This window comes from Tachyglossus aculeatus, chromosome X3 (assembly GCF_015852505.1).
Source record: "Tachyglossus aculeatus isolate mTacAcu1 chromosome X3, mTacAcu1.pri, whole genome shotgun sequence".
Classification (NCBI taxonomy): Eukaryota; Metazoa; Chordata; class Mammalia; order Monotremata; family Tachyglossidae; genus Tachyglossus; species Tachyglossus aculeatus.
Genome location: NC_052099.1, coordinates 33,410,809 through 33,427,477, shown reverse-complemented (window position 1 = coordinate 33,427,477; position 16,669 = coordinate 33,410,809). Strand labels below are relative to the sequence as shown.

Below are 16,669 nucleotides of genomic sequence, written 5' to 3'. Positions count from 1 at the left end.
TAAAGTGCCATTTTGTAAATTGTAATTTGCCAATTTGTAAAATTGCCAATTTGTACTTCCCAAGCGCTTAGTACAGTGCTCTGCACATAGTAAGCGCCCAATAAATATGAATGATGATGATGATGCCATGTCCCCAGGAGGCGCTTAGCCAATAATAATAATGCTATTAAATAAATAATAATAATGATGGCATTTGTCAAGCGCTTACTATGTGCAAAGCACTGTTCTAAGCGCTGGGGGGGTATACAAGGTGATCAGGTTGTCCCACGTGGGGCTCACAGTCTTCATCCCCATTTTACAGATGAGGGAACTGAGGCTCCGAGAAGTGAAGTGACTTGCCCAAAGTCACACAGCTGACAATTGGTGGAGCCGGGATTCGAACCCATGACCTCTGACTCCCAAGCCCGGGCTCTTTCCACTGAGCCACGCTGCTTCTCTATTAAGCGCTTACTATGTGCCAAGCACCGTTCTAAGTGCCGGGGTCATCATAATGGCATTTATTAAGCGCTCACGATGTGCAAAGCACTGTTCTAAGCGCTGGAGATACATGGTAATCAGGTTGTCCCACGTGGGGCTTGCAGTCTTAACCACTGTTTTGCAGATGGAGAAACTGAGGCCCAGAGAAGTGAAGTGACTTGCCCAAAGTCACCCAGCGGACAAGTGGCGGAGCCGGGATTAGAACCCATGTACTAGAGAAGCAGCGTGGCGTAATGGCGAGAGGTCGTGGGTTCTAATCCCGCTTCTGCTGCTTGTCCGCTGTGTGACCTTGGGCAAGTCAATCAATCAATCAATCGTATTTATTGAGCACTTACTGTGTGCAGAGCACTATACTAAGCGCTTGGGAAGTACCAGTTGGCAACATATAGAGATGGTCCCTACCCAACAGTGGGCTCACAGTCTAGAAGTCGCTTTACTTCTCTGTGCCTCAGTTACCTCATCTGGAAAGTGGGGGTTGAGGCTGTGAGCCCCATGGGGGATAGGGACTGGGTCCAACCTGATTTGCTTATATTTACCCCAGTACTTAGTACAGTGCCTTGGACGTAGTAAGCGCTTAACAAATACCATAATAATAATAGTTATTAACAACTGTCAACAGTAGTTATTTTTAAGTTGTTGTACATATTTATTACTCTATTTTATTTGTACATATCTATTCCATTTTATTTTGTTAGTATGTTTGGTTTTGTTCTCTGTCTCCCCCTTTTAGACTGTGAGCCCACTGTTGGGTAGGGACTGTCTCTATATGTTGCCAATTTGTACTTCCCAAGCGCTTAGTACAGTGCTCTGCACATAGTAAGCGCTCAATAAATACGATTGATTGATTGATTAAGTGATGACTCTCAACAATCTCCTTGCCAGTCAGACCCCTTCCCTCCCACCTAAGCCAGAATAAGCTTCTCTCTCTTCCTTTTTTCCTTTCCCTTTATCCCTTTGCTGTCATCAGTCAGTGATATTTATTGAGCGCTTCCTATGTGCAGGGCACCGTTCTAAGCGCTTGGGAGAGTCCAGTATAAGATAATTTGCTTAATAAGACACGTTCCCTGCCCAAAGTGAGTTTAAAGCCTCCCAGCCCCCTCCCATCCAGGCTTAACGGACCCCAGGCCTGGTGCGGATCCTTGCTGTGGAGCTTGAAAGTCAAGGCAGCGGGTTTCAACCTGAAAAAATGGAAGAAATAAAAGAAAAAAGAGAGGGCGGGGAAAAAGAACAGCAAGCAGGGAGTAATAAGAAACACATTCTAACCAAAGGAACTCGCAGACTAGGGGGTGAACAGTAAACGAGACACGGTATTTACTCAGAGGCTAGTCTGTTACTAGTTGGTTTTAGATTTTCCCCCCCGGGAACTCTCCCGATTCCCACTGGAAACTGGGAGGGAGTAGAACCTTCGGCATTCCTGCAAATTTTAGGGAAAAGCCTGGAAAGCAAGTCCGGCAGACTCCCTTTTGTGTAAGGCTAAAGTCAGGCTTTCTTTTTAAGATCAAAGCTTTGACCTTGGCCCAGCCAAAGATATTAAGAAAGGAGAACAAACAGAAGAAGTTTCATTACCATTCTCCACTGGTCAGACTGTATTGTGTCCCGGTGGGGAATTTGGAAAGATCCCTTTTCTTGAGAGGATGGTGGAAAGAAAAAATGAGCTCCACGTTTGCCTTTGGAATGATCAGCTCCGTAACATGAGATTTTAGCTGTCTGGAAGAAAGGTGCTGTGGAAATTCAAATGGCATCATGTATTATTACTCTTATTTCTGCTGTGGTACTTTAGATGAACAATAGATTCAGAGAAAGTGAACTAAAATAACCACGATAAACTGCCCAAAAAGCAACTAAACCATCTCAGAAACCATACCCGCTGACTAAAACACCAGTGTGCCATTCACTAACAGGCATCCGAATTCCTCTAAAAGTTTCCAGTGATTGTGAAGTGGAATTTGTTCAGACTGGCTCTTCGCGCAGAAAACAAAAAGATTGCCGTTTTGAAAGCAAATTGCATCTGTCAACTCAAAATCGAATTGTCGCCCGATCAGTGCTAAGCGCTTAGTAGAGTGCTTTGCACCCAGTCGACGGATTGAGGTATTAGGAGAAATCCACTATTTCCTTACAAATCAAGTTAGTCAATCTTATTTTTTGAGTTCTTACTGTGTGGAGAGCACTGTACTGAGTGCTCTGGAGAGTACAGTATAACAGTAAAACAGGCACATTCCCTGTCCGCAACGAACATAGGCTACCCTGCATTTCTGTGGAAGGGAAATTTGCGGAAATTCAGGCCTTGGCAAGCTAGTCTTTTCAGAATGTGGTCTAGGGGTGGGGGAGCGGGTGGGAGTGGCGATGGCACAGCGCTCAGTACAGTGCTGTGCACGTAGTGAACGCTCCGTAAATACCATTGGTTGATTGATTGATGGAGGGAATGGGAGGAAGCCCTGAGCAAGCTTGTCGGCGTGGCTGCAGTTTTCATGCTTCCTGATTCCTGGGCTTTTGGCACCGCACATTCCTCCTAACCCTCTGTACACATGTGGTTGGACGCTACAGAGTCCAAGCCGGGCCAGCCGGGTCCCCTGCTATTATTTCATTACTGCCCACAAAGAAAGACACATCCACTCTGTTTCTGAGCAGGGTCGAACAATAGACTTAGAGAAAATGAACTAAAATAACCGCGCTAATTTTTATTTTTTATTTTTTAATGGCATTTATTAAGCGCTTACTATGTGCAAAGCACTGTTCTAAGCGCTGGGGAGGCTACAAGGTGATCAGGTTGTCCCACGAGGGGGCTCACAGTCTCAATCCCCATTTTACGGATGAGGGAACTGAGGCCCAGAGAAGCGAAGTGACTTGCCCAAAGTCACACAGCCGACAGTTGGCAGAGTCGGGATTTGAACCCGTGACCTCCGACTCCAAAGCCCGGGCTCTTTCCGTTGAGCCACGCTGCTAAACTGCCCAAAAAGCAACTGACCATCTCAGAGGCCATACCCGCCGACTAAAACACCAATGCGCCATTCGCTACCAGGCATCCGAAGTCCTCCAAAAGTTTCCTTCCAGTGATTGTGAAGTTGAATTTCAGCCCGCTGTTGGGTAGGGACTGTCTCTATGTGTTGCCGACTTGTACTTCCCAAGCGCTTAGTACAGTGCTCTGCACACAGTAAGCGCTCAATAAATGCGATTGATTGATTGATTGAATTTGTTCAGACTGGCGCTTCACGGAGAAAACAAAAAGATTGCAGTTTTGCAAGTAAATTGCATTCGTCAACTCAACATCGAACCGTCTCCCGAGAAGTATTTTTCGTCTTTTCGACCCCGAGCAGGGTGAATTTCAGGGCCCAACCTGACTTAATCTGCGTCCTTCCCAAGTCAGGCGTGGCTGGCCTGGAGAAATTCGTGGTTAAGCCCACCGAATCCCTAATTCTTTTCCATCCTGTTGGTGGTGAGGCCTTTTAGGAGGAGCAAATGGCCCAAGAGCTTGCAGGCAGAGCTCCAGGTGGTAGCCCCTGACTCTCTGGGAAAGGTAAACATCATTTAAATGCTTTCTGCTTAAGGCCTGAACAAAGGAGCACATTTAATATGCATCCAAATTCCCTCCTTCCTGTGCCTGCCAAGTCTGGGACCCCGAATCTGGGCAGGAGTGGATCCAAATGGGGTCAGAAGCATCGTGGCGTAGCCTGGGATTCGGAAGATTGTGGGTTCTAATCCCGGCTCCTCCACTTAATAATAGTAATCATGATGATGATGTTATGAGCCCACTGTTGGGTTGGGACCATCTCTATATGTTGCCAACTTGTACTTCCCAAGCGCTTAGTACAGTGCTCTGCACACTGTAAGCGCTCAATAAATACGATTGAATGAATGAATGAATTAAAGGCACAGTCCTTGGCTTGAGGCTTTGTAGTACATATTTATTCTATTTTATTTTGTTAATATGTTTTGTTCTCTGTCTCCCCCTTCTAGACTGTGAGCCCGCTGTTGGGTAGGGACCGTCTCTATATGTTGCCAACTTGTACTTCCCAAGCGCTTAGTCCAGTGCTCTGCACACAGTAAGTGCTCAATAAATACGATTGAATGAATGAATGAATAATAGTAATGATAATGTTGGTATTTGTTAAGCGCTTACTATGTGCCAAGCACTGTTCTGGGGGAGATACAAGGTAATCAGGTTGTCCCCCGTGGGGCTCACAGTCTTCATCCCCTTTTGACAGATGAGGTCACTGAGGCCCAGAGAAATGCAGTGACTTGTCCAAGGTCACACAACTGACAAGTGGCCAAGCCGGGATTAGAACCCACGGCCTCTGACTCCCAAGCCCGGGCTCTTTCCATTAAGCCACGCCGCTTCATTTGTTGTGTGACCTTGGGCAAGTCACTTCGCTTCTCTGGGCCTCAGTTTCCTCATCTGTAAATGGGGGATTGAGACCACGAGCCCCACGGGGGACAGGGACTGTGTCCAATCTGATTTGCTTGGGTGTACCCGGGCGCTTAGCACAGTGCCTGGCACATAGTAAGCGCTTGACAAATGCCACGATTATTATTATTCTCACCCAGCCAGTCTCCAGGGGGTCAGCAACTGCCGGCCTGGGCCAGATATCTGGTGGGGGGCCGAGGCGGGAGTTGGGGGAGGCCTCAGCGTGGCAAGCCACTGCTTCCTTGGAATGCCCATTAAATTTACAATCACGGCCTCGCGAGGCTCTGGAAAATCATCTGGTCCAAGTCCGGGTTGCGCTAGTGGTTTGGAGCTTTCCTGTCGGACTCAGGCTCGGTTTGAGCCACTTTAAAACCTTACCCGTCGAGTTGCATTTCACAAGAAAAAGAGCATCGGATATTTCTGTTGAAAGATAGCAGCCAGGCGCGCTGGCTTACGATTTCGTTTTTGGAATCCACTCGGTCTTAACTTTGGACTGCAGAAAGTACTGGTGCAGTTCAATTTGCAGTCACTATTGCATGCAGTAAGGGTGGCTAATCAGCTCTAAACCATTACTGATGACTGCATCGGTCATCAGTATTATTTTAAGAGGAGAAGTTTCTTTAATGGTCAGAGAGTGGGTTTTTTTTGAAAGCGGCATTTTTGCGGTTAAGACGTTTTATTTGTGTGCTTTTTCTACGGCCAAAGAGACGGTATTTCAAGTTTTACGTTTCTTTATTTTTGTTTAATTAGTCTGTCAGTCAGATCAAGATATTTGGCCACATAACGCCGGCTTACGTTGTAGGTCCGTAGGCTGCCATCGTGGCTTCTAACTGCATGGTTTTGAGATAACAGTCTTTTAGACTGTGAGCCCACTCTTTTAGACTGTGAGCCCACTGTTGGGTAGGGACTGTCTCTATATGTTGCCAATTTGTACTTCCCAAGCGCTTAGTACAGTGCTCTGCACATAGTAAGCGCACAATCAATACGATTGATGATGATAACAGCACATTATGTTTCCGGTCATTTCATCTGCCTGTTACCTGCTCCAGTGAGTGACTTTCCTCAGCCAGAAAACACTGAGCATTAACAGCTTATTCGTCTCGGGCATTGCCTAGTCTTTCCTCAAGACTCCCTGGAGTACGGACCATTCCCTTTTGCAAAAAAAAAAATCAGTTTTCAGGTCAGTGCTGGGCAGAAGGCACCCCCCCAGTCTGTCTGGGAAATGCAGATGCTGGCCATAGTAGGAGAGAGAAGCAGCGTGGCTCAGTGGAAAGAGCACGGGCTTTGGAGTCAGAGGTCATGGGTTAGAATCCCGACTCCGCCACATGTCTGCTCTGTGACCTGGGGCAAGTCACTTAACTTCTCCGAGCCTCAGTTCCCTCGTCTGTAAAATGGGGAATAAGACTGTGAGCCCCACGTGGGACAACTTGATCACCTTGTATCCCCCCCAGCGCTTAGAACAGTGCTCTGCAGATAGTAAGCGCTAAACAAATGCCATTAAAAAAAAAAGAGAAAAGTGGCACTGCTCTCAACTAGCACTTTTTAAATTAATCAATCCCCTTACCCCCTCCTTCTTCAACTCACTACTCTCCTACTATAATCCAGTCTGCACACTTTGCTCCTCTAAATGCCGACCTTCTCACCGTACCTCGATCTTGTCCATCTCCCTTCTGACCTCTCGCCCACGTCCTGCCTCTGGTCTGCAATGCCTTCCCTCCTCAAATCCAACAGACAGTTACTCATCAATCATATTTATTGAGCGCTTACTGTGTGCAGAGCACTATTCAAAACCTTATTGAAGGCCCATCTCCTCCAAGAGGTCTTCCCAGACTAAGCCCCCCTTTCCTCTTCTCCCACTCCCTTGTGCGTCGCCCTGCCTCGCTCCCTTTGTTCTCCTCTCCTCCCGGCCCCACAGCACTTATGTACATGTCTGTAATTAATTTATATATATCAATGCCTGCCTTCCCCTGTAGACTGTAAATTCGTTGTGGTCAGGGGATGTGTCCGTTCATTATTATATTGCACTCTCCCAAGCCCTTAGTACAGTGCTTTGCACACAGTTAGTGCCCAATAAATATAATCTAGTGACTGAATAGCGAAAAGCCGGACGGGGGAAACGAGCCATTTCTTGCCTGCCAGCTGCAGGAGAGCTCCTTGCGGAACAGGCAGCTGCTAGCCAGAGTCACCCTGAAGCATTTCTCATTTCTGCCCACAAGCAGGGCCCCAAAATAACACCCCCACTGAGAAATCCCGCTTACCACAAAGCGATATTTTTTTTGCCTAATCTGCTTTCTAATTCGGACTACATTTGTGGGTTTTTGATTTTTCCTACGTTGAACATCTAGTCTAGCCAAACCCGAAATTGTGGAAGCCACTAAATGATTCATCCCGGAAAAGAGATGGAGCAGGTCCGTGAGGCTTCTCAAGTTCAGCACATTTTCTCGCGCCTCAGCAGTTCTTCCCAACCAAAGACTAGGGCCCTCGCAAAAATGCCCCAAGAATATCCACTCACTTTTGTTGCCCCGGGGCTGTGGGTACGTTCTCCAGCATCCACGTGGACCTGTGGCATCCAGAATCGGGCACTTTGCTGCCATTCAGGGGCCTGCTGCTTTGATTTCACAGTCCGCTGAACCCTGCCGAGCTCTTAGGAAAGTGCTCTGCCCCATGGAAACCCTCAACAAATACCATGGATTGATCATTTATGGACCTTCCTAAGACTCTGCCCTTCCCCTACCCTGTAGGTTCTCCTGTTGATCGAAGGCAAGCATCTCTAGAATTTCTGCAGCAAAAGTTGTTCCAGCAGTATTCCCTTCTTTTTTTGGAATGGTATTAAGCACTTCTGTGTGTCAAACAGGCACTTTTCGGCACTTTGGTTTCCTTTTTTAACAATAATGATAATAATTGTGGTGTTTAAGTGCTAACTTTGTACCAAGACTGACTTTGTATATGTTGCAAACTTGTACTTCCCAAGCGCTTAGTACAGTGCTCTGCACACAGTAAGCGCTCAATAAATACGATTGAATGAATGAATGAATACCAGGCACTGTACTAAGCGCTGGGATGGATACAAGTGAATCAGGTTGGACACAGTTTCTATCCCACATGGGGCTCAGAGTCTTAATCCCCGTTTTACAGAGGAGGTCGCTGAGGCACAGAAAAGTGAAGTGACTTACCCAAGGTCACACAGCAGGCAAGGGGCGGAGCCAGGACTGGAACTCAAGTCCTTCCGCTCCCAGGCCTGTGCTCTAGCTGCAGGGCCACACTGCTTCTCCTGTGTGTTCTGCACACAGTAAGCGCTCAATAAATATGATTGATTGATTAATAATGTGCGTACTTAGGTGCCACCTTGCCATAGAGACCCCCGCTACCCTCAGCTCACCTTGCCCAACCTTGAAGTTGTGGGGTTGTCGTGTAAGCAGACTTCCTTTGAGGTACCGGTTGTTTCGGGATGCTGAGTACTTGGGAAAGTCTCTAATCACTGTGTCTGCATGTTCTGGGACGCGAAAACATGTTTGACATGCCGGGGGAGACTAAGCTAATCACTTCACCTCCGGGTACTTGAATTGACCGTTCCACTTTTTCCCCCCTCTTAGGTGCGTCGTGTTGTTACCAAGCAAAAGACAACTTAATGTGTCACGATGTTTGCGAACAGGTAAGTTTCTTTAGACCTGGGCCAGGGATTTGACCCGCTTGCTGCGTTTAGCAAGTTCCTGTGGCTGGCAGGGCAGATTTCTGTTTTTGAGTGGGAAAACAGATGGCTGCGCTTGCCGTCTGTACAGATTTAGTTTCTTCCTGGTCCAGAAAAGATGCTTAGAATAATAATAATAATAATAATGATAATAATAATATAATAGCTGTTGAATGTGTTAAGCGCTTACTGTGGGCCAGGCACTATACTAAGCGCTGGGGTAGATACAAGCAAATCGGGATAGACACAAGTGTCTCTGTCTTACATGGGACTCAGAGTCTTAGTTCCCATTTTGTAGGTGAGGTAACCGAGGCACAGAGAAGCAAAGTGACTTGCCCAAGGTCGCCCAGCGGGCAAGTGGCCGAGCTGGGTTTAGAACCCAGGCCCGTGCCCTATCTGCTAGGCCACATTGCTTCAGTCGAAGCCTGCCTTGGAAGCGTAGAGGAAACAGTTTGGAATGAAAAGAAAAGCTAAATCATTCAAATGATTCTGTTTCTAGTTTGTTACCCGTCTACTCCCCAAAATGCCTTCACGGTCCCTGACAACAGGGGCAGGCAGTCGTAACCTTTTCCCTCAGTTGCTTTGAAATTAGGAGCTGGAATGTTCTCTAAGATCCCTCTCTGACCTTCTAGAAGCCTCCTTCCTCCTCCTCCCAGCCAGTCCCTGGAGTCATTCCCGCTGTCCAGACATTGATTTCTAGCCCTTCTGGAGGCGTGGTGATGCCTCCCACTGAAGGGGCCTTTCCAGAGAAATGCCTCTAGTCCTCCCCATCATTTTTCAAAGCCCCGTCACCGAAGACACCGTGAACATGGAACATTCTGGGAATATGAATTACCCTAGGAAGGGCAGGGATGAGAGGAGTCACGTCCTTGAGGTCTCTCGAAGGCTGGGTCCCTATCCCTTCTTTTTTTCATCCCCACCGGAACGTGTCTCAGGCATTTTGGGCAGCTGAGAACCAGGCCCCCTGAAGCAGACCCCCTGCCTCCCCATTTCCTTCCGTGTTTTTCCCCCGAGACAGCCCTGCTGCCCGGCTACAGCTCCGAGAGGGCCACTCTAATGACGTCCACACAGTAGGGCAGCGTGGCGAGAGATCTGACTGCCAGAGAGTCGCCACGGGGCAGTGATGCCCTGGATGGAAGGAACGGTGTGATGTGTACTAGGGACAAGTGCGGGGAAAAGCTTTTTTTAAACTGGTACTTGTTAAGCGCTTACTATGTGCCAGGCACTGTTCTAAGCACTGGGGTAGATACAAGCTAATCCGGTTGGACTCCGTCTCTGCCCCTCATGGGTCCCAATTCCCAGTTTGTAGATGAGGTAACTGAGGCACAGAGAATTTAGGTGACTTGCCCAAGATCACACAACACACAAGTAAGTGGAGAAGCCAGGATTAGAATCCAGGTCCTTCTGATTCCCGGGCCATTGCTGTAGCCTATTTTTCCGGCCCTGTGTCTCCTGGCACCTTTCTTTGAGGAGGGCACCATCAGAGTTCCCTTGTCTTCCTCCTGCCACGAGTGCCCTAGTCTCAGGAAAGGGAATTCATTCATTCAATCGTATTTATTGAGCGTTTACTGTGTGCAGAGCACTGTACTAAGTGCCTGGGAAGTACAAGTTGGCAACATATAGAGACGGTCCCCACCCAACAGTGGGCTCACAGTCTAGAATTGAAACTTAAAGAAACCTCGGCTCCTAAACCCTTTGACCGTGTTGCTGATAACTGACAGGGTTGGATTTATCTGCTATTTGGGGCTGGCTGTTTAAGTTTCAGTGCCCCTTGTTTTGGCCTTTTGTTTCTTGAAGGTAGTTTTTTAAAGCATCCACCGCCCCCATAAAACGTCCCATCTTTTCTTGTTGGTCGGGACTCCCCAGCCAACTCCCATTTGGCCAAGCAGTCACTCCGTGACTCGAGACTTATTTTTAGTTGCCAGGGTGGGAGAGCGATTGCATATTTCATTCAGTACCCCAACTCAGTGGAATGAAATGAAATGCATTCCTGGCCTGGATTAAGCGCACGCATTGAATTTGAAAGGTACTAAAATTCCATTTGCTAATTCTTTGTGGGCTTTTCTAAGTACTGGAGGGTTTCTGGAGCTCTGGGAATCTAAAACTCCCCTTGCTCACTGCTGTCGGGTTCCTTTTTTTAAAAAAAAAAACAAAAATTCATTTTCTCCACCAGTTCAATTCAGTTCAGTTGTATTGACCACTTACTGTGTGCAAAGCACTGTACTAAGCCTTGCCACTTGTCTGCTTTGTGACCTCGGGCACGTCACTTTATTTCTCTGGGCCTCAGTTACTTCATCTGTAAAATGGGGATTGAGACTGAGCCCCAAGTGGGACAGGGACTGTGTCCAACCCGATTAGCTCCAACCAGTGGTTAGTACAGTGCCTGGCACATAGTAAGTGCATAACGGATACCATAATTATTGCATATTATTATTATTATTATTACTAAGCACTTGGGAGAGTACAGTAGAACAATAAACAGAGACATTCCCTGCTCACGGTGAGCTTACAGTCTACAGTTCTTGAAAGTTTATTTAAAAACATAGTTGGTGACCATCTGGACTGGGCCGGCGGTCCAGGAAAGGTGGACCCTCTTGTTTCCACTATTTCATTTCATGGGCAACTTGTACTACCCAAGCGTTTAGTACAGTGCTCTGCACACAGTAAGCGCTTAATAAATATGATTGATTGATTGGGCATTTGGAGAGGATGGAGTAGATGTCTATGGGATGAGCATTTCCGTGCCTAGTCTTCCTGTCTGGCGTCTGCCACAGTGTTTTACCCTCTTGCTCCATTTCTGACCCTAGGACACCTGATGTAAGAAAAAAAAACTGTAATTTAGGAGCTGGCAGAAATCCAGTCAGCACAAGAGTAAACTGGAAACTATCAAGTAATAATCAAGGGACTTGCATGCGCTGCCTTTCTCATTCTGCCAGTTGGTCAATCCGCACAATATACTGAGTACCCAAATCGGTAGCTTAGATAAGCTGGGACTTTCACAGGAAGAATCCAATATAGGCCCAATACTAGGGTTGCTTCTAAGCCCCATGGGTAAGAAAAGTGCAGACACCCAGATCCATATCTATAAACCACGAATAAGTGGCATATAGAAAGATCCCCGCGATTTCCCAAGATAAACTAATGAACTAACTAGCTCAGCTGGGATTAGTTTGGACAGGATTCCCGAAAAAGGAGGTTGGTATCTAGAAGAGGCAAGGGATTTGGTTTGAGGGGGAGAGGGGAAAGCAGTGCAGGTTGGGGACTCGAAGAGCAAGGATTGCTTTCCTAGGGTATTCTACAGTATTCTTTGTTTCACTTTTTTCTGAATTAGATCTTGTCCTCCAAAAGTGAATCCCGTCTAAAACATCTCCTGCAGCGTGCACCCGAATACTGTCCAGAATCAATGGTGGGTCTAATATTTGTTTAAACCTAGCTGTGTAAGTAGCCATTTTCTGATTTATCCAAAAGGAAATGAGAAGGAATTTTTAATTATAAATATAAATGTATATATATATATATATAACACATATTTATATAAATATATACATATGATGTAAATACAATTTAATTATAAATATGTTTATATTAGCTGTTGAAGGTAATGGAAAATTACTAGGAATGTCACATGTATGTTGTATGATTGATGTAAATGCAATTTAATTATAAATACGTTTATATTAGCTATTGAAGGTAATGGAAAATTACTAGGAATGTCACATGTATGTTGCATGATTGATGTAAATACAATTTAATTATAAATACGTTTATATTAGCTATTGAAGGTAATGGAAAATTACTAGGAATGTCACATGTATGTTGCATGATTGATGTAAATACAATTTAATTATAAATACGTTTATATTAGCTATTGAAGGTAATGGAACATTATTAGGAATGTCACATGTATGTTGTATGATTGATGTAAATACAATTTAATTATAAATACGTTTATATTAGCTATTGAAGGTAAGGGAAAATTACTAGGAATGTCACATGTTGTATGTTGTATGATTTTACTGTGGAAAATAATCACATTAAGTGCTGCTCTAATTTGAACACCCACCTATTTGACGTGTCTTCCATTGTGCTTTAAAACGTCATTTACCTTTTTCAACCCACAAAAGGGGCCATTTAAAGTATTTAAAACAGTTCTCCTGATCACTGTTTCCGTGCTTACTCCATTCCACGTAGCTTACCATAGAGCAGTTGTTCAGTCTTTGCTGTCATCCATAAAAACGGGGGAGATTAGGAATTAACTGGGGAAGGTCTCCGAGAGGAGATGATTTCAGAAGGGATTTGGCAAAGGGGAGAAGAGTGGTTTTTTGGATATGGAAATTTGTATCTTAACGAACCTCTAGATTGTAAGCTCGTTGTGTGCGGGGAACGTGTCGATCAACTCTGTACTTTCCCAAGTGCTTAGGGCAGCGCTCTGCACAAAATGCTCCGTAAATACCATTGATTGATATGAAGGAAGAGGGAATTCTAGAGGGGAGGGAAAGATGAGAAGGGGGCAGAGTGAGTCTCTTACTTTGAGAACAACAAAGAGCAAGAGCTGAGGGCAAGTGAGAAGGAGGGTAAGTAGTCCGGCAGTCAGTTGTATTTATTGATAGCTTATCGTGTGCAGAGGAGAGTAAAGTATAACAGACACATTCCCTGCCATTAATGAGCTTACAGTCTAGAGGAGGAGACAGACGTGACTATAAGTAAATGACATCTACGGACATTAAAATAAGTGCTGTGGGGCTGGGACAGAGGATGAACAAGTTAGGGTGATGCAGAAGGGAGCGAGAATAGGAAAGGAGGAGGGCTTAGTAATAATAATAATAATAATAATAATGGCATTTATTAAGTGCTTACTATGTGCAAAGCACTGTTCTAAGCACTGGGGGGGTACAAGGTAATCAGGTTGTCCCACGGGGGCTCACAGGGTTCACCCCCATTTTACAGATGAGGGAACTGAGGCCCAGAGAAGTGAAGTGACTTGCCCGCAGTCACACAGCTAACAACTGGCGGAGGTGGGATTTGAACCCATGACCTGTGACTCCAAAGCCCAGGCTCTTTCCATTGAGCCGCGCTGCTTCTCCTTCTAGTAGGAAGGAGGAAGCTGATTGAGTGCCTTAAAACCAGTGGTTGAGTGTTTCTACGTGATACAGAGAGGAATAGGTAGGCATTTGAGATTTTGGAGGAATGAGGAGACGTGTTCACAGTGATGTTGTAGAAGAACGGTCATCTTAGAATTTTAGAGCTGTGTCTTTTTAGGCAGACTTGGGGCATTTTGAATATAGTTATGGTTGGGAATGCTCCTGTCCTGCCAGAAGGATTAAACCGCTTACCGAAAAGCCCTGAGGTATTTTTTATTTTCCATTTCTCTGCTTTCATGTTGCGTAGGTGACAGTGTGTTTTTTCTCCACTCTATTTGCTGAGAAACTGACCGGAACCAGTTTCTCATTCCTTATGATTGTGTGGTACCCCTCTCATTGAAGTTAAAGATATCGTTCATTGATCGGCACTAAATCTTTTTATAATCACATTTTTTAGGTTGAAGTTTGGAGTTGTATGAACTCTTCCTTACCAGGTAAACAGTGTTAGCGTTTTGCCCGAATGTGTCTGTTTATCGTTGTATTGTCCTCTCCCGAGCATTTAGTACAGTGCTTTGCGCACAGTAAGCACTCGAGACGTATAATTGAATGAAGGAAGAACCATCACCAGTCGTTAGTTCTTGGCCGCTCTTTGGGTGTAAAATGACTAGAGGAGGAAGGGGTTTGTAAAGGAAGAATTGTAGTGGATGTAGTTAATAATAATAATGATGGTATTTGTTAAGCCAAACACTGTTCTAAGTGCTGGGGTAGGTACAGGGTAATCAGGTTGTCCCACATGGGGCTCACAGTGTTTTAATCCCTATTTTGCAGGTGAGGTGACTTGCCCAAGGTCACTAGTTCTTGCCCTTCATGACTTTATACTGAGGAGCATCCTGGCCTAGTGGAAAGAGCACTAGGAGTCAGAAGGGCTTGGGTTTTAATGCCGGTTCTGCCACTTGCCAGCCGTGGGCCTTGGGACAACTCACTTCACTTCTCAGCGCCTCAGTTTCCTCATCTGTAAAGTGGGGATTAAATCCTATTCACTCCTACTTAGACTGTGAACCTCAAGTGGGAAAAGGACTGTGTCCAGCCAGATTAACGTGTATGTACACCAGTGCTTAGAACAATGTTCGACACATAGTGTTTAACAAATGCCATTAAAAACAATAGCTGTCAGTGTTAAGTCAGTTAAAACAATAAGAATTTGGAAAGCAGTGTTGGTTAGAGCTAGTTGTAATAATGATAATAATGGTAATTGTGGTATTTAAGTGCTTAATATATGCCAGGCACTGTACTAATCGCTGGGGTGGATAGAGAAGCAGAGCGGCTTAGTGGAAAGAGCACGGGCTTGGGAGCCAGAGGACGTGGGTTCCAATCTCAGCTCTACCACGTGTCTGCTGGGTAACTTTAGGCAAGCTACTTAACTTCTCTGTGCCTCAGTCACCTCATTTGTAAAATGGGGATGAAGACTGTGAGCCCCACGTGGGACAACCCGATTACCTTGTATCTACCCCAGCGCTTAGGACAGTCCTTGGCACGGGGTAAATGTGTAAAAAATACCATAATTAGTATAATTATTATTACAAGCAAGTGAGGTTCCCTTGGTCCCTGTCCCATATGGGGCTCATAGTCTTTATCCTTATTTTACGGATGAGGTGACTGAGGCCCATAGAAATGAAGTGACTTGCCCAGGGTCACCTGGCAGACAAGGGCAGAGTCAGGATTAGAACCCAAGTCCTCCTGATTCCCAGGCCTCTGTTGTATCTACTAGGCCCTGCTGTTTAGGCTTGAGTCTACCCCCACTCCCCAAGGTTTCCCTTTGAGTGTCTCCCCTCAGTTCACCCAGATATGCCTTCAGCATTTAAAAACCTAACAAATTGAGGTTTGCTCTTTGCCAGCTTACCTTATTCCCTTAGTTATTACCCGGTGGTTTAAAGCAACTAATTCACAAATCCTTCCAATTCATTCCTTCAGTCATATCTATTGAGTGCTTACTGTGTGCAGAGCACTGTACTAAGCGCTCGGGAAGTACAAGTTGGCAACATATAGAGACGGTCCCTACCCAACAACGGGCTCACAGTGTAGAAGGGGGAGACAGACAACAAAACAAACGATGTAGTCAGCCCTAGCCATTTGGCTCAAAATCCAGGCAAAATAATAATAATGACATTTGTTAAGCGCTTACTATATGCAAAGCACTGTTCTAAGCGCTGGGGGGGATACAGTGTGATCGAGTTGTCCCATGTGGAGCTCACAGTCTTAATCCCCATTTTACAGATGAGGTAACTGAGGCTCAGAGAAGTTAAGTGACTTGTCCAAGGTCACACAGTAATAATAATAATAATAATGATGGCATTTATTAAGCGCCTGCTATGTGCAAAGCACTGTTCTAAGCGCTGGGGAGGTTACAAGGTGATCAGGTTGTCCCACGGGGGGCTCACAGTCTCCATCCCCATTTTACAGATGAGGTAACCGAGGCCCAGAGAAGTTAAGTGACTTATCCAAAGTCACACAGCTGACAATTGGTGGAGCTGGGATTTGAACCCATGACCTCTGACTCCAAAGCCCGTGGTCTTTCCGCTGAACCACGCTGCTTCCCAATTGTCCTGAAGTTTGGAGCGGTACACTTCTCAGGCATTGAGTGTGGAAGGGCCTTACCTTGTACTTCCCAAGTGCTTAGTACAGTGCTCTGCACACAGTAAGCGCTCAATAAATACGATTGATTGATTGATTACCTGAGGCTTGCAAGATGGGCAGATTCACGGCCAGGTTTTATCTACCTGGCTTTGGCTGATGTCCACTTTGGCGGGGAATTAGTACTGATTGGCTCTGAGTGCATTTTGTGGGAGAACAGACTGTGTCTCGGGAGCACAGTAATCATAATCATAATCAATCATATTTATTGAGCGCTTAGTGTGTGCAGAGCACTGTACTAAGCGCTTGGGAAATACAAATTGGCAACATATAGAGACAATCCCTACCCAACAGTGGGCTCACAGTCTTTTTAAAAGACTGTGACGCAGT

General features: G+C 45.7%; 1 protein-coding gene across 1 annotated transcript in view; it reads left to right on the top strand.

Annotated features, from left to right (window-relative positions):
- Positions 1-16,669, top strand: part of RECK (reversion inducing cysteine rich protein with kazal motifs) — an 82,193-nt gene that overhangs the window by 5,764 nt on the left and 59,760 nt on the right. Inside the window, exons 2-4 of the mRNA XM_038770416.1 lie at positions 8,473-8,531; positions 11,899-11,973; positions 14,106-14,142. Coding sequence (XP_038626344.1) covers positions 8,473-8,531; positions 11,899-11,973; positions 14,106-14,142 — 171 coding nt within the window. The remainder of the gene's footprint in view (positions 1-8,472; positions 8,532-11,898; positions 11,974-14,105; positions 14,143-16,669) is intronic.